Source organism: Heteronotia binoei, chromosome 20 (genome assembly GCF_032191835.1).
Source record: "Heteronotia binoei isolate CCM8104 ecotype False Entrance Well chromosome 20, APGP_CSIRO_Hbin_v1, whole genome shotgun sequence".
Classification (NCBI taxonomy): domain Eukaryota; kingdom Metazoa; phylum Chordata; class Lepidosauria; order Squamata; family Gekkonidae; genus Heteronotia; species Heteronotia binoei.
The window spans coordinates 2,976,760-2,993,925 of NC_083242.1; the positions used below are offsets into that span (position 1 = coordinate 2,976,760).

At 47.4% G+C, this 17,166-nt stretch overlaps 2 protein-coding genes across 2 annotated transcripts in view; one reads left to right on the forward strand and one right to left on the reverse strand.

The window, feature by feature from the left end:
• MEIOB (meiosis specific with OB-fold) overlaps positions 1 to 14,083 on the forward strand; it is a 29,470-nt gene extending 15,387 nt beyond the window's left edge. The window contains exons 5-13 of the mRNA XM_060260595.1: positions 547 to 742; positions 4,469 to 4,569; positions 5,841 to 5,893; positions 5,995 to 6,090; positions 6,713 to 6,814; positions 7,790 to 7,943; positions 10,281 to 10,467; positions 12,305 to 12,391; positions 12,918 to 14,083. Coding sequence (XP_060116578.1) covers positions 547 to 742; positions 4,469 to 4,569; positions 5,841 to 5,893; positions 5,995 to 6,090; positions 6,713 to 6,814; positions 7,790 to 7,943; positions 10,281 to 10,467; positions 12,305 to 12,391; positions 12,918 to 13,061 — 1,120 coding nt within the window. The 3' untranslated portion in view covers positions 13,062 to 14,083. The remainder of the gene's footprint in view (positions 1 to 546; positions 743 to 4,468; positions 4,570 to 5,840; positions 5,894 to 5,994; positions 6,091 to 6,712; positions 6,815 to 7,789; positions 7,944 to 10,280; positions 10,468 to 12,304; positions 12,392 to 12,917) is intronic.
• On the reverse strand, positions 13,650 to 14,819 carry FAHD1 (fumarylacetoacetate hydrolase domain containing 1). Its single transcript, XM_060260596.1, has one exon. It carries the CDS (start codon positions 14,798 to 14,800, stop codon positions 14,129 to 14,131), a length of 672 nt encoding a protein of 223 aa, XP_060116579.1. The 5' UTR covers positions 14,801 to 14,819; the 3' UTR covers positions 13,650 to 14,128.
• Between the last annotated feature and the right edge of the window lie 2,347 nt (positions 14,820 to 17,166).

Consider the following 17,166-nt stretch of genomic DNA (forward strand, 5'->3'; position numbering starts at 1 on the left):
AGAAGCAAACATGTTCATGGGAAGAGCTGAGAACATAGCCTTGGATTTTCCTCCTCTAGAAATTCTTGTTCATGGCAATACAAGCCAGTTTGGTGTGGTGGTTAAGTGTGCGGACTCTTATCTGGGAGAACTGGGTTTGATTCCCCACTCCTCCACTTGCAGCTACTGGAATGGCCTTGGGTCAGCCATAGTTATCGCAGAAATTGTCCTTGAAAGGGCAGCTGCTGGGAGAGCCCTCTCAACCCCACCCACTTCACAGGGTGTCTGTTGTGGGGAAGAAGATATAGGAGATTGTAAGCCGCTCTGAGTCTCTGATTCAGACAGAAGGGTAGAGTATAAGTCTGCAGTCTAATCTGTTAAAATCTGAGCTAGCTGGGTAGCTTTGCAGCTGAAATGGCACAGTGTTTCCTAGAGATAAGAGAATTTGGATTCCCTGCAGGTTTTCCCCCAACATTAGCATACCAATAAGCTATAATAATTTAGAAAGTTTGTATGAATTCTCTTTTGAGTAATTATGGGTAAAAATATCATCTTTGTGCTTGTCAGCTGTTACAAGCTACTGCTTAGCGAGACTCATTCAGTGGTCAAAATCTGTTCTCGCTGTGAAGTGGACACCAACCTGCTGTCGCTGTTGAACGTGCCTGTGAAGGAACCTCACGATTTTTACTCACTGGGGGACATTGCAGCCAACGGGCAGAGTTTGGACGGGAGAATCATCAACATACTTGCTGCTGTGAAGTCGGTAAGTTGGCAAAACCTGTAACACATAATAGCAGTGTCCTTTCTGAATCCAGGAACACCTTAGAGAAGAAGACTGCAGATTTATAACCCACCCTTCTCCCTGAATCAGAAACTCAGAGCGGCTTACAATCTCCTTTATCTTCTCCCCCCACAAAAGACACCATGTGAGATATGTGGGGCTGAGAGAGCTCTCCCCAGAAGCTGCCCTTTCAACTACAGCCTCTATGAGAGCTATGGCTAACCCAAGGCCATTCCAGCAGGTGCAAGTGGAGGAGTGAGGAATCAAACCCGGTTCTCCCAGATAAGAGAGCTCTGGCTGACCCAAGGCCATTCCAGCAGGTGCAAGTGGAGGAGTGGGGAATCAAACCCGGTTCTCCCAGATAAGAGAGCTCTGGCTGACCCAAGGCCATTCCAGCAGGTGCAAGGGGAGGAGTGGGGAATCAAACCCGGTTCTCCCAGATAAGAGTCCGCACACTTAACCACTACACCAAACTGGTGCTCTCTACACCAAACTGACCAACGCAATGTTCAGAGTATGAGGGTTGGAGAGTCAAAGCTATCTGAAACTGTCTTTGGAAGCCTACCTATCTAATAGAGTTTTGCACAGATAAGGATTTATCAGGTCACAGATGACTGGAGTGATCTTTTACCTTTACTTGATTTAGTGCTAAGGAAAGTTAATGATAAACACTCAAGAAAGGTTTTCTTCTTACACTTATAGACAGGATTCCACACAAGTGTCCATCTATCCCAGATGGGACCCTGACACAGCACAACAACATGAAAAGTCCTGTTCGTGGTCTTTCGAGTTGCACACACAGATTAATTTTTAAGCACACGGTTACACGTTAACGCTATATCAGTTTATTGATTGAACACGCACGCCTAGCCGAATCTTACCTTTGCCCTCTGCTTCTCCCTCTCTCCAACATAACCTCTTTACCACTGGGAAATCCTCCTGCAGCAGTGCTGTTGAAATGAACGGAAGCTACGCAAAAGTACAGTCCAAGCTGCGTCAACCGCTATAGTTAATGTTATTGTGTGATTGTCACTTGATGTCAGCACACTCACTTGCTCCCCATACTCATCCAACCAAGACTACCTGAGGGCTGAAGAAGAAGAAGATATTAGATTTATATCCCGCCCTCCACTCCGAAGAGTCTCAGAGCGGCTCACAATCTCCTTTCCCTACAACAGACACCCTGTGAGGTGGGTGGGGCTGGAGAGGGCTCTCACGGAAGCTGCCCTTTCAAGGACAACCTCTGCCAGAGCTATGGCTGACCCAAGGCCATTCCAAAGGCTGCATGCGGAGGAGTGGGGAATCAAACCCGGTTCTCCTAGATAAGAGTCCGCACATTTAACCACTACTCCAAACTGGCTCTCCAATGAACAACATTGGTGTTGAAAAGCACTATCAAGTCACTGCTGACTTATGGAGACCCCGTAGGGTTTTTATGGCAGGAGACATTCAGAGATGGTTGGACACTGCCTGCCTCCCTGTCATGGTCCTGGTATTCCTTGGAGGTCTCTCATCCAAACACTAGACAGGGTGCTTAGCTTCTGTAATCTAGCTAGCCTGGGCTGTCCATCTTTGCAAAAGCATGTTCCACAACCTGCATCTGCTGAGGTGACGCAAATGAAGGGTGCCAGAAGGAGCTGCCTCTCCCTCCCATGTAGGAGAATTAACCGGCCCTTCTCCACATTTGACATTTCATTTTATTTACAAAATGCATGCCCCTGCCTTTTTGAGCTCAGCAGGGCCACCAAGAGAGCCAGTCTGGTGTAGTGGTTAAGTGCGTGGACTCTTATCTGGGAGAACCGGGTTTGATTCCCCATTCCTCCACTTGCAGCTGCTAGAATGGCCTTGGGTCAGCCAGAGCTCTGGCAGAGGTTGTCCTTGAAAGGGCAGCTGCTGTGAGAGCTCTCTCAGCCCCACCCACCTCACAGGGTGTCTGTTGTGGGGGGGAAGATAGAGGAGATTGTGAGCTGCTCTGAGACCCTGTCCTTGAAAGGGCAGCTGCTGTGAGAGTCACCCACCTCACAGGGTGTCTGTTGTGGGGAAAGAAGATATAGGAGATTGTAAGCCGCTCCCCACCTCACAGGGTGTCTGTTGTGGGGAAAGAAGATATAGGAGATTGTAAGCTGCTCTGAGTCTCTGATTCAGAAAGAAGGGCGGGGTATAAATCTGCAATTCTTCTTCTTCAAGTGGCTAAGATTAAAATGTACATATTTTAAAAAAACACACACATTAAAACCAAACAAAACCACAGAAGTAAAACAATTGAAACCAAGCTAAAATATGCATACAAAAACCAACAAAACAGACAAAGCCTCAGCAGAGATTGGATTTATTCCCCACCCTTAACTTGGAGTCCCAGCCAGCTGTTCGGATTTATAAATTGACGGCATATCAGGTATTGTGAAGGTGAAGTACTGTTCGTTCATTGGTTAGTTTGAGGGTGCTAATTTGCATCTCTGAGCATTCTGTTTCAGTTGTGAGCTAACTGCCCTTCTTCTGTTGTATGCTGCGCCATGCAGTAGATTAGTTATCACTCTGCAAAATAGTTCTCCTGCAAAGCTTGGATTTGTTGTTTTACACAAAGTGTTGGGTGATTTGTATAATATACTTCCGAGAATATAAGAATTTATCTAACAACGTCCCTTCCACTAGGCAAAGTAGGCATTTGCCTAGAGTGCCAAGCCGGGCCCCCACCCGCAGCGCCCTAGGCAAATGCCCCGGCTTGCATGCTGGTTAGCTGGCTTCGCTCTGCCTCCCTTCTGATTCCGGGGGGTAGGAGAGTGTGGGCAGTGGGGTGCAGTACAGGAGGGCGGTGGGGGGCCACGGGAGGTGGCAGGCTTGCCTGGGGTGCTGGGCCGGCCCTGCTGGGAGTCTCAGAGCGGCTCGCAATCTCCTTCCCTTCCTCTTCCCACAACAGACACCCTGTGAGGGTGGTGGGGCTGAGAGAGCTCTGAGAGAGAACTGCTCTTGAGAGAACAGTTCTTTCGAGAACTGTGACTGATCCAAGGCCACTCAAAGCAGGTGCAAGTGGAGGAGGAGTGGGGAATCAAACCTGGTTCTCCCAGATTAGAGTCCATGCACTTAACACCAAACTGGCTACACCAAATAGGGCAGGAAACAAATATTTCCAGCCTTAGACGTTTGAGCTTTTTTTTTTTTTTTTAAAGGCTACTTTGCAAAGGTAAACCCTGATGTGGATAGACCAGGCTTGCCTGATCTCATCAGACCTCAGAAGTTAAGGAGGGAGACCCCTGGCTAGTATTTGGATGAAAGACCGCCAAGGAATACCAGGGTTGCTATGCAGAGGCAGAGAATGGCAAACGACCTCTGAAACGTCTCTTGCCTTGAAAACCTTACAGAGTTGCCATGCGTCAGCTGTAACTTGATGGCATGCACACACACACACACACACACACACCCCAGAGGGAATTAATTCTGACTCTACCGTGCTTCCACTTCTTTTTCAGTGATGCCCTGCTGTTATTTCAGAACACTACCTTTAGATTTCCCCCACCCCTTTGTAGGATGAACTCCAGTAACTACATCGATCCCTGCTGTATTTTCCTGAACTTATCATGGTTTAAGCAGTAGGATTCTTATCCTGCCCCAATAAATGTGGAAGCCGACGGCTGCTATTCGACAAGGCAAGTGTGAATGCAAGATGAAGTGCAAACTCAGATCTTTTTTTCCCCTCTCACTTGACTAAAGGTCGGCGAGCCAAAGTTTTTCACCACTTCGGACAGGCGAAGAGGTCACAGATGCGAAGTGCGGCTGTTTGACGAAACTCAGTCTTCCTTCGTGATGATATGGTAGGCCGTCTTCTAAATCACTATTCAAATACACCCGAGCATTAAAGAATTCAGGGACTGGGTACGCCCTATGTAAGTGCATATCGCTGTCATTAATTGAAGCCCATTAACTGAGCAGGCATTGTGAGGATGCTGCGGCGCTCGTTAGACGGCCACAATATCCATTAAGCTATATTACACCCTAGGCTGTCCAATAGAAGGGCCTTGAATGCATCGCCCGTTTCTCTGAGTTATTGACAAATGCTCCCCTTAGGAGAAGCAGAGTGAAACGGGGAGCTGCAAATCAATTATGAAAGGTCATCATGGAGATGAGGAAATGAAAAGATGCTGTTTAAGTCAGTCTGGCCGTTGGTGATCTCACGTGTTCCAGAGCAACGTGCCGCCTGCTTGGTCCATAGATTATCATAGATTTATCAGCCTTTGAATGAATGTACGTGCTCATCTGAACCTTTAGTCAATTTGTCCTGCACACACCGGGGAATGCCTTTCCCTGTATGACCCTTTTTCACCCAAGAAGGGAATCAGGGGGTGCTGTGCTCCCAGCGCCATCCCATAATAGTGTCATCAACTGAGGGATAATCTCTAGGGCAGGGGTGGCCAAACTCACTTAACCTAAGAGCCACATAGAATAAACCTCAGATGTTTGAGAGCCACAGGACATGAATGTCAGATCTTTGAGAGCTGCAAGGAAGGAAGGAAGAGTGGGAAAAGAGCAAATAGATGGAGAAGGAGAGGCGGAAAGAAAGCACCTTTAAATGCATTCGCCAAACTGCCAGCTGGCTTAGCTTGGATAAGTAATTGAAAGAGAAAAATGCTTTCTCCAAGCCAGAGGGTGGGGCAGTGGGGGCTTTGAAAGCCACACAATATGTGTGAAAGAGCCACATGTGGCTCCTGAGCCACAGTTTGGCCACTACTGCTGGGCCTTCACAGCAGTAGTTCATGTTCTCTGGAATTCCCTTTCTAGGGTAACTTGAAGTTGTTTGCCTTGGTTGCTTTGAGGATTAAACGAGCTAAAATGTTTTTGTTTCTTCCTCACAAGAGTCAAGTGTTAGCTGGCTTCCTTTGCTGGATTTGAGCCTGTGATTCGTAGGATTGTGTATGATCTTTAAAAAAAAAACCCCTTATAATGCTGTTACTTTGTGTAATTCATCGCTGGAAATGCCAAAAGTTTGGCAAAAAAAAGTATGTACTTTATATAAATTTATAAAACATGTTATAATATTAATATTTTAAATAATGTGCACATTAACGGAATCCCTCTTTCTTTCCAGCTGGGACAATGAATCTATCCAGCATGCACAGAGCTGGATGCCTCGAGAAACAGGTATCCTCTTTCACCTTCCTCGCAGCATATTTCTGCTGAGGCTAGCACAAACCTTTGAAACTTTCCTTGAAATAACAAGAATGCATATTTCTCTTTCTCAGTAATCTTTGCAGCAGATGTGAAAATAAACTTCGACAAATTTAGGAACTCCATGGTTGCAACTGTAATCTCCAAAACCATTATTACTCCTAATCCTGGTAAGAGATTGTTTCAAATCTTGTTCATTCATTCAGCGCTCTATAATCATCTGGTGCCCTATGATCAACGCTGTACCAGATTTTAATGGAAATGGTGGTTTGAGTCTTAAATGAAACCAGTTTTACTTGTTTCACTCCAAAGAGGAGTGGGAATTCCCTGCCTATAACATTTGATTTCTTTAGGGCAGGCTGTTTGATGGATCAGAATACATAGATGTTTTTGCATACACCTCTGTAGCTGGTGTAGGGAAAGACCCAGGGTTGCCAACTTCTAGGTGGTGGCTGGAGATCTCCTGGGATTTCAGTTCATCTCCACGCAACAGAGATCAGTTCCCCTCGAAAAACTGGCTGCTTTAGAGGGTGGACTCTATGGTATTATACCCACCACCCTCAAAATCTCCAGGTATTCCCAAAACCAGAGCTGGCAACCATAAAACCCATTCTGCCTGAGGCCTCGAAGGATTCACTGCTAGTGAGAGGAGATGGCACCAAACTCAAATAGACAGATGTCTAAACTCTTTTTTAAAAGTTAAAGATATCAGTCTTAAATTACAGGGTTGACCAAGTTGGGAGGGACATTGTACATGCCTGCCTTTATTAATACCGCTTTCCTCCCAACAAGATACACCAGAAGCAAATATTCTTCTCAGCTTCATCAGAGAGAGTGCAGAAATGTTAGCTCTGGACGATGAAATAGGAGATCAGTTCAGAGAGCCCGTAAATTGTAAGTGTACTTTCAACCACCTACAGGATGAATGATTATGTTTTTTTGTGTTTTCCCTTTTAAAAGTTTGCTCATTTAGACACCACTCAAAGATTAAAATATTTTACTGTATACTTCAGGGTCAGATTTTGTGATCTGAAGGTTCTCATGTGTAGTCAATATAAAACTGCATACCACATCTGGGAAATAATAATTGAGGAAGTGGCAGGGAGAATACATTGTAATTAGAGATGCTGAATTCAGCCCTTGTGGCTTGGCAGGCAAAGAGCTGGACTTCAGTCTGGGAGACAATGCCAGATCAAGAAAGATTAATACTTCTGGTTATCCTACAGACAAATATTTGAATATATCCAGTTTCAAAAGGCAATGTATAAGATAAATGTATTTGTTCTAGCTCGGTTTATGAAATAAAAATAAACTATGCTTTCTGCTTATTTTAAGAATCTCCCCCCCCCCCCAATTCTCATTTCAACTTTTTAAAAAATTGAAGCCCAAAATCTACTGAAATTAGAGCAAGTCTTTCTTAGAATCATAGAGTTGGAAGGGGCCTCCAGGGTCATCTAGTCCAACCTTCTGCACAATGCAGGAAGTTCAGAAATACCTTTCTCCTACACACACATACACAGAGAGAGAGAGTCCAGTTTCATGCCCAGAAGGTAGGAAAAAACCCCAGACTCAAACTGGCTTGGAGAAAAATTGCTGATTCCAAAGTAGGCATAGGAAAAAGAGCCACAAGAACGAAGCACGGTTGCAACCCTTCCTGCCCTCCCCCCCTCTCATGACCTGCCTAAGTTCACAGAATCAGCATGGCCATCTAGCCTCTGTTTTAAAACCTCCAAGGAAGGACAGCCCATCACCTCTCGAGGAAGCCTGTCCCACTGAGAAACTGCTTTGTCAGAAACTTGATATTTGGGGAGAGGTTTGGTTTTTTTTTTCGTAGACAGTCTTTTAATTTTCTACACTTTTATTCCTTAGTACAGACAATAGCTGAGGTTTACACAGTGGAGCAGTTAAAGACAAAAGCTTTACAAGACGAGGGGAAACCAGAACCTTTCTATGGCATTATTTTTGCCTACATTTCCATGCTGAATATTGATAGCGAAACAGCTAAAATCATACGGAACAGATGGTAAGCACCTTAATCAGTCTCTTCCCTGTTCAGAGCAGAGCCGCCAGCTCCAGGTTGGGAAATACCTGAAGATTCTGGGGGCGGAGTCTGCAGAGGGCGAAGTTTAGAGAAGGGAGGGACCTCAGCTGGGTATAAGGCCATAGAGCCCACCTTTCAAAGTGTCCTTTTCTCCAGGTGAACCAATCTCTGTCACCAGGAGATCAGTTGTAATAGTGGGAGCTGTCCATCTGCTAGCTGGAGGTTGGCAACCCTAGTTCCAAGTCAGCTGAAAACCATTTTTGAAGGCCTCCTCTCCTCCCTCTGAGCATCACTTTCCCCTTTTGCATCGAAGCCTTTCCTGAGATGCTGTAACCTCACCTAACAAGCGTCTCTAGCAAAGGGCCTTTGCTAGAAAGGATTACTTCCTGTTGGAACCCATTTCTTCCCTTGGAATGACTTTCCAAATGGCCATAGGAAAGGAAAATGGGTCACGTCTAAAGTTTTCTCTAGGAATAGACTCCAAATGGAAGGCTGAAATGTCTTGTAATAACAACAACCTTTAACGGCATATGGCAGCGTCACAGAAAGGCAAGGAAATAGCAGTAATAAATCACCGACACATTAATACAATCTCTCCTCTTGGCCAACCGTTTCCATAGTTCACTGACACAACAGTTAGAGAGTAGAAAAAGTGTCTTCCTCTCATCAGGTTGATTTTTTTGGTCTCTCAGTAATAACTCCAAAAACAAAGCTTGGAGATCAAAAGAATAGGTACAATGCAAAAGGATATGATCCAGCCTAGAAATGTCTTGTATTAAATGCATCAGGGTTACAAATCTGTACAAGGCCCAGAGAGACTATGGTTCAGTCTCTGTTTATGTCTTGGTGTTTAGCGCTAGGAACAGGAAGCGCCAGGCATATGGTAAAAAAAAAGGTAAAGGTAGTCCACTGTGCAAACACCAGTCGTTTCCGACTCTGGGGTGACGTCACATCACAATGTTTTCCCGGCAGACTTTTTTTTTACGGGCTGGTTTGCCATTGCCTTCCCCATTCATCTACATACTTACCCCCCAGCAAGCTGGGGACTCATTTTACGTTGTGAGTGGAGAGCTTGACTGCAGTACTGCACCTTTACCACTCTGCGCCATGGGGCTTCTTAGGCATATGGTACAGGTGGCATATAAATGCACATAGCCTGCCAGGGTGCCATTGTAAGGCTGTCAAGAAGGGCCTCCTCATTTTTATATAGGTAGGAAGGAAACACTGCTTAGGAATTGATTCATATATTACAGTTCACTTTTCTTAGAGGAGTCTCAAGGTGGGTTACAAAGCAAGGAAGGAGAAGGAGGAGCAGCAACCAAAGGTGTGGGTTTAGAAGAGGCAGCTAGACCAGAAAGCAAAAGCAAAACGGATAATGAATTATGTGACGTCCAGAGGCGTCACTAGGGCAGGGCCAAGGGGGCCATTGGCCCCCCCTAGAGCATTCTCATTGGCCCCCTAGGGCTCTTTGAAGGCAGCAGGCGGCAAGCAATCACAGTCTTTATTGGCGGGAGACGCGGGGAGGCTCTTTCAAGGCAGTGGCGAAGCGAGAGAAGGCCGGGAGGGAAGAGGAAAGCGCAGCTCTCCGCAGGCAGGCATCAGAGGGCGAGCAGGCAAACCAGGGAAGGGAGGACGTTGCGAGCCAACCAGCGAGGGAAAGGAGGCTTTAGACGCGCGGGGCGCAGGAGGGAAGGGAAGGGGGCAGGCAGGCAGAGAGCGAGGGAGTCCCTCACGCAGGAGGAAAACAGGCGGCATCGGCCGCGCTCGCAGCAGCAAGAGGAGGAGCGGGTGAGGGGTAGCGCAGGAGCATTGCCGGCAGTGCGCATGAGCGCCAGTGCTGAAGACTCCGCACCGCAGGCGCTGCTGCTGGCGGCGGGGGAGGAGGGGGCAGGCGACGAGGACCCGAAGCGGGCTTCTTTCTCGCTGGTTCTCGCCAGGTGCGCTGAGCTCCCCCAGCCGCCGCACTCGGCTAGCAACTGGTCTTGCACAAGCCCGCGCCGCCGCCAGCGCCTTGGGAGGGACGGACTGATGGAAGAAGTAGTTTGCAGGACGAGCAGCGCCTCTCCTCAAGTTTCGGGACGGTTACCGTCCCCAAATCTTTTGGCTTCTCCAGGCGGAGGCTTCCTTTGTTCGAACGCGAGGGATTTAGCACCTCTGGGCAGCGCACGAGGACTGCTGCTCTTCCCTCCGAGTCCGGCACACTTGGCCCCAGGGTGCAACCGACTTGGCCCCAGGGTGCAACCCACGCACTTGGCCCCAGGGTGCAACCCACCCCAGTGACGCCACTGGTGACGTCCACGCTGCTTCTCTTTCTTGCAGTGCCAGGTGTCAATATGTGATCAACGAAACAACCAACGGGTGCTCTTTCTGTAGTGGCTTTCCCTCCTCCTCAGACGTACCAGCCTTCCCCAGCTTTCATCTACTGGTTGATCTGACCGACCACACAGGCACTCTCCCTTCCTGCAGCCTCTCAGACACCGTGGCTGAAGAAACTTTAGGCTGCACGGTGAGAACCAACAGTGACTGCAATTGCTTCTGACAAAGCTCTTGACTACAAACGTTCATCCTGAAACGAATGCTAGAGTCTAATGGCACCTTCAAGAGCAACAGTGTTTTATTTAGGGTAAGCTTGGTTTATGAAAAGTCTGACAAAGCATGCCTGCACACGGAAGCTTACCCTGAATAAAACATGGCTGGTCTTAAAGGTGCCATTCGACTCTTAACTTTGTTCTATTGCTTCAGCCCAGCAGGGTTACCCACCTGGATTTGAAATGAACGTGTCACAAGCATTTACTGCTTTCCTAACTCTGCTTTCCTGAACAGGGGTGGCTTTAGGGTTCCTAGTCCCCCCTTGGCCCGTGGGGGATTGGGGGTAGGGGGCCAGCTCCAGGTTGGGAAACTCCTGGAGATTTGGGGATGGAGCCTGGGGAGGACAATCCCCCAGAGTCCTTCCTCCAAAGCAGCCATTTTCTCCAGGGGAACTGATCTCCATTGTCAGCAACAAGCTGCAATTCCGGGGGATCCCCAGGCCCCACCTGGAGGCTGGCATCCCTTGGTAGTATAGAAATCAGCAGGGATTATGCCAAGTAAATAATATATGCTAGGACTGAGCCACTTCTGTTTCCACTGAAAAGGCCACTTAGAAGTTGTGATCACACACACTAAATAATGCACTTTCGATGTACTTTACAACTGGATTTTACTGTGTGAACTTGCAAAACCCAGTTGGAAAGTGGATTGAAAGTGCATTATTTAGTGTGTGTGATCACAGCCAGATATTGACTTAATGATAAATGCGGAATACATTTCCTTTTCCATCACTCTTCAGTCTTTTTCATTCCCCCCCCCACCCTCCAAGGATTGGAGGATTTGCATTGGGAAGCTGAGAGACAGAGTGAGGGTCACGTGGTGTAGAGAAAGCCCTGGTTCCTGTTCACTAGTGGAGCCAGAGCAGAAGACTAAGCTAAGGTTGCCAGGTCTGTGTTGGAAAATACCTGGAGACTTTGGGGGTGGATCTGGGAGAGGATGTGGTTTGGGGAGGGGAGGAGGCTCAGCGTGCCCTAGTGCCCACCCTTCAAAGCTGCCATTTTCTTCAAGGGTGAAACCACGCATAAACTGCAAAATAATTAACAAAAAAACCTCAAAACACAATCTAATTACAAAATTTTAAAGACAAAAACTTATGAACAAATTAACAATAGCTTAAAGATATACACTGGAACGGATGAATCGTCGTGAGTTTTTAAGAAGCTGGAAATTGTTATTAAAAGGGCTTGAGTAAATTGATTAATGTAATTTTGATAGAATTGTTGTCACTTTATTGTGATTAGGTTGAATTTTTGATGTTTCACTTCTTGTGCTGTATATCTTGAAGCTATTGTTATTTAGTTCATAAGTTTTTGTCCTTAAAATTTTGTAATTAGATTGTGTTTTGAGTTTTTTTTGTTAATTATTTCAGTTTATGCTTGGTTTCAGACTTTCACTGTGATACTCTAGGTGTCTCAGTTTTCTTCAAGGGTGCTTATCTCAGCCAGCTGGAGATCAGTTGGAAAAGTGGGAGATCTCCAGGCCTCACCTGGAGGCTGGCAACCCTAGTTAGGCCCCTGTGGGCAGCCCAAGGCTAAATTTCCACTTTTGCCACTGAATGAGTTTTGGCCTATTACAAACTCTCAACCTGGATCACCTCTCAGGACAGTTGTTGCAGGAAAACAGAAGAGTAGAGAACAGTGCACTAAAAGTCACTTTGAGTTCAAAATGGGGAGAAAAGCAGGATATAAATAAATGCATCTTCTAGATAAGCCTGTTTCATTTCAAACCAATTAAAGCACAGTCTCTTCACTTAGGTTCAGGAGTTCCTGGCTCTGACAGAGGCTCAAAAGACAGCATTAAAATGGCAACTCCTTTTGGAGCGAAGTAAAATCTATTTCAAAGTAAGTACTCAGGGCATATCTAAAAGAGCAGCTTTCCCTACAGGACATTCCCACTTACAGTTAAGATCTGCTGGGAAATCTGAGGTCCTCCTATCCAAGAGATGGGATCCAACAAGAGCAAGGCCTTTGCAAAGTTAGCACCATTACTATGGCACAACTTCTCCCTTCAGGCAGAGAATAATCTGTCAGCTGGCTTCCACATTTGCAGTTGGAGGACTCCTGCAAATAATACAGAGGCAGTCGTCTTATAACAAAAAGTTTGTGGGAGAACTACCTCCATGAATTGAGAACTTCAAAGTCCCCAAAAGCCATTCACAGAAAGCATGTGATGGAGGAAAGTTGCCTCTATCACATGATGCTAATCATAGGAGTTGGAACAGATTTCACCAGCTCATCGAATGCCCTGGTGTTGTAAAAGCCCATTTTGTTAAAATAAGACTGGGGATTGTTTAAAATGTAGGGTTCTGGTGGCTATCTTTTAATTGTTGTACTATATTTGTTAACTTTTTGAAATGTCCTTCCCCAGGTTATTCTTTCGCCCAGTTCAAGGAGTGGACTGAGAACAAGTCTACTTTCCTGCAAACTAGCCGATCCTATAGAATCGAGCCTAAATTTGATCAGAAAAGAAATACCCCACATGCCTGCCAAGCAGCTAGAAGGACTTTGTTAAACAGGTTCACAGAATGTTCAAATTAAATTCTCAAAAAAAAGGGGGGGGATGTTGGCTGCCACTGCAGTGGGCTGAAATATACTGAAATGCTTTGACCCCTTAACATGTATATTGTTTCTGGAAGAATATGTTTAAGAAACTGTTTTGTCTTCATGTCTTTCCTCACAGCAAGGTGTTCAAATTTCTGTTAACTTTAAGCCCTTTAACTAAGGAAGTTGCATTTCATTAATAAGGCATTTCAGAAAAATGTATGCAAATGGATAGAAGTTATTTTGCTCTGTAAGGATTTTTTTTTAAATGTCACGTTTTCTATAAGAAGCAGGGACACAAAACTTTGTGTTTGTGTAGTATGGTAACTGATGTGAATTAACATTGATTTTATGTCTCATATCAGGCTATGAAGTCAGCGGCTGACCTCTGGCTGGTCGCCTTCTCCACCACCACAACTCTTCTCAGTTTGTAGTACATGATAATATTGATCTAGTTTGCAACTGTGAGGATAATTCTGCCAGTGCAGGTGGAGTGCTTTGTCTACCATAAATAGTGGGGTTTTGTTTGTTTACAAGCCAATAAGCAAAGAATACAATAAATAGTCTACTCTTTATTATGACTGAAAAAGGAAGTTTTCATTTATACCATCATATTTAATACCATGGCCAAAGTGTTTTCTACATCAAATTCTTTATTTACGTACATTTTAATGTAATCTTTCAAACATACTCTGTTTAAGAAGGCATCCAAGTGTGTGCATGCTAACACGACAGAAAGTAATATTTCCTTCATTGTTTGGCTGTATTTTCAAGAAAGGCCACAGTGAGGTTTGATATTATTATTGACAGTGAAACTGTTCAACTTTGCTCATTCAAACAGGGGCAGGTGAGCAGCAGCCGCTCCTACATTCTCTCTTCTTGGGTTACACAAAGAAAGGTGCGGCAGAGAGAGGAGTCTGGGCTCATCTCCCCATCCTGGGGTGGGGGAGAACAGGCCCTGTTCTTGCAGGCTTCCAAAGTGCTCGGCCTCTTGTGTCGCCCAGCTTGTGCCAGCATCCTCTTTCTCTGGCGGCCAGGTCACTTCTGCTCTTCCACTGTGAAGCGCATGCTCACCAGGCCCTGGATGCCGGCTTCGATCTCGTCGCCCGGCTGCACGGAGGCCACCCCTTTGGGGGTGCCGGTCAAGAGGAGGTCCCCCGGCTCCAGCGCGATGGTCCTGCTGATGTAGCTGAGGAGGAAGGGGACGGAGAAGAGCATGTCGGCGGTGCTGCCCTCCTGGCGCAGCTGCCCGTTGACGCGGAGCCAGAGGTGCAGGCGGTGGGGGTCGGGGACCTTCTCCTTGGGGATGAAGTCGCTGACCGGGCAGGAGGTGCGGAAGGCCTTGGCCGGCGTCCAGGGCAGCCCTTGCCTCTTGCAGGCCGCCTGGGTGTCGCGGGCCGTCATGTCCAGGCAGAGGGCGTAGCCGGCCACGTGCGCCATGGCCGCCTCCTCGGGGACCCCCAGCGCGCTGCTGCCCACCACCACCCCCAGCTCCACCTCGTGGTGCAGCTCCCGGCAGGAGGCGGGCCGCACGATGGGCGAGCCCTCCCGCACGTAGGCCGAGGCCGCCTTCAGGAAGTAGACGGGCTCGGCGGGCAGCGCCGCCTGCATCTCCCGGGCGTGCTCCGCGTAATTGCGCCCCACGCACACGATGGTCCGGCCCCACTCCCAGAAGCGCGCCACCGGCCTGCTGGAGCCACAAGCGGCCATCGCGCGCCCTCCGCCTTCTGCGCTTGGCGCTTTTGCAGGAGGGAGGGAGGGAGGGGCACCGCCTCCTGACCCCCAAGCCAGCCCCCCTGACCTCGCCGCGGCCGGAAGCAAAGGAGCCAAGGCGGAGCCGCCGCGCCAGCGCTCTAGCTCCTTTTGCAGCCTGGCCGCCTGCACAGAGCCCGCCCCGGCCCCTCCCCAAAGGCAGCAGAGTGGACCCCGCCTGCGAGTGCCCCGAAAAGGTGCCCAGTTGCGCACCAGACCTTGAATCCTGGTCGAGCCCCGCCCGCAAGCTGCCGTTCTGCCCTACTAGAACAAAATAGGAGACGATTGCACCTTTAAGACCAACGTAGTTTTATTCAAAACGTAAGCTTTCGTGTGCACGCACACTTCTTCAGACGAGGAACGAGGGACAGTAAGCAGAGCCACATTTAGGTGGTGGGGTTTGGAATGCCAGGTGGCACAAAGTTAAATACCAAGAGCAGAATAGTAAAATTAACGAATTCAGAAAACCTTTGATCTGGGCTGCGTTAGCCTGGGAAACCATAAAACAGTGACATGTCAGAATGTGGGAATGCCTGTTAATTTTTCTATTGCTAATAAACCTGGCTGGGTCAAAAAGAAGGCATTTCTTTCCCAGAAGTTTTTCCTGTGCAACTAATTTACCTTTTTAACATGTAACATAAATATATACATACTTTTAGTTCGCCATTAGGAAAAAATACATTAAAATATAGTGGAAGATGGGTTTAGTATATGTAATGAGATAAACGGCCAATATGTCAATACAAAAGCATTATTCTATACTAGAATCATAGAAACCAACTCTGTGACTTATGATTTTAGCGTAGAATGTCAGCTTGGGGACAGGGTGAAAGCAGGGTTCAAGGTCTAGTCGCAGGGATACGGAATGTTGGCTCTCCAGATTTTTTTGCCTACAACTCCCATCAGCCCCAGCCATTGGCCATGCTGGCTGGGGCTGATGGGAGTTGTAGGCAAAAAACTTCTGGCGAGCCAACGTTCCCTACCCCTGTGCGAAACTGATCAGTGTGTGGTTGGGGGTGGGGGAGGAATCTTCGTTCCGGCTTCTGTGCCCAGGAAAGTTCTCAGACCAGATTAGATGGCCATCATTTTCACACACACACACCTTGCCTATTGCTCCAGGGGGGGGCAAAGCAATCGTGCAACTGGAGGCCATGGTCATATCTGCTGGAGATTATTAGGAAGGTGGCTGGAAACAAAGGGAGGGCCAGTATCATAACCCCCCTGTATAAATCCACTGTGCGGCCTCATTTGGAATACTGTCTGTGCCTCAAAAAAGAGATTATCGCCTTGGGAAAAGGGCAGCTAAAAGAAGTAAGGGGGTGGAACACTTTCCCTGCAAAGGAAGGTTAAAGGTTGGAGCTCTTTAGTTTGGAGAAACAACTGAGGGGGTGACATGAGGATGACAAAAATTAGGCACAGGATAGAGAAGGCAGAGAAATATGCCCATATTATAACTCATTAAATAAAGGAGCAGTAGACCGAGAACATACCAAAGGGAGACCTCTTCACCCAAAGAGTCATTCACAAGTGGAATTCCCTATTGCAGGAACTGGAGGTAGCTGTAGGCGGAGATGATTTCCAGAGGGGGTTGGAGAAACATCTGGAGCAGAGGTTCGTGAGTGACTATTAGCCACAAGGTCTGAATGGCACACTCTGTTTGGGGCAGAGTGATGCTCTGTCTTCTTGGGGCTTGGGGGGGCAACACGGTGCTGGACTGGATGGGCCACTGGCCTGATCCAACAGGGCTTGGTTTATATTCTGAATAGTTAGCTAACACTTTATAAGTGCTCTGCGCATTGCAGGAACATTTTCATGCTGTCCGTACAAAAAAAAAAGGAAGGTCCCCTGTGTAAGCACTAGCCGTTTCCGACTCTGGGAATGACGTTGCTTTCAACAGCCCTGTAAAGTAAGTCAACATTATGGATTACCTGCCTCCAAGGCCCTCATCAATGCCTAGTGGCAAAAGCTGTCCTTTAAAAGGGGGCACCCGGCTTTCTTGTGGCCACCCATTCTTCAGCTGGGCATCACTTTTGAAAGGAGATGCCTCGGGCAGACAGCCTTCGGGAACATAAGAACATAGAACATAAGAGAAGCCCTGTTGGACCAGGCCAATGGCCCATCCAGTCCAGCACTTTGTGTCACACATAAGAACCTAAGAGAAGCCATGTTGGGTCAGGCCAATGTCCCATCCAGTCCAACACTCTGTGTCACATAAGAACATAAGAGAAGCCCTGTTGGGTCAGGCCGATGGCCCATCCGGTCCAACACTCTGTGTCACATAAGAACATAAGAGAAGCCCTGTTGGATCAGGCCAATGGCCCATC

Coding starts and splice junctions, on each gene's coding strand:
- FAHD1 (XM_060260596.1), bottom strand. CDS start 14,800: ATGGCCGCTTGTGGCTCCAGCAGGCCGGTGGCGCGCTTCTGGGAGTGG.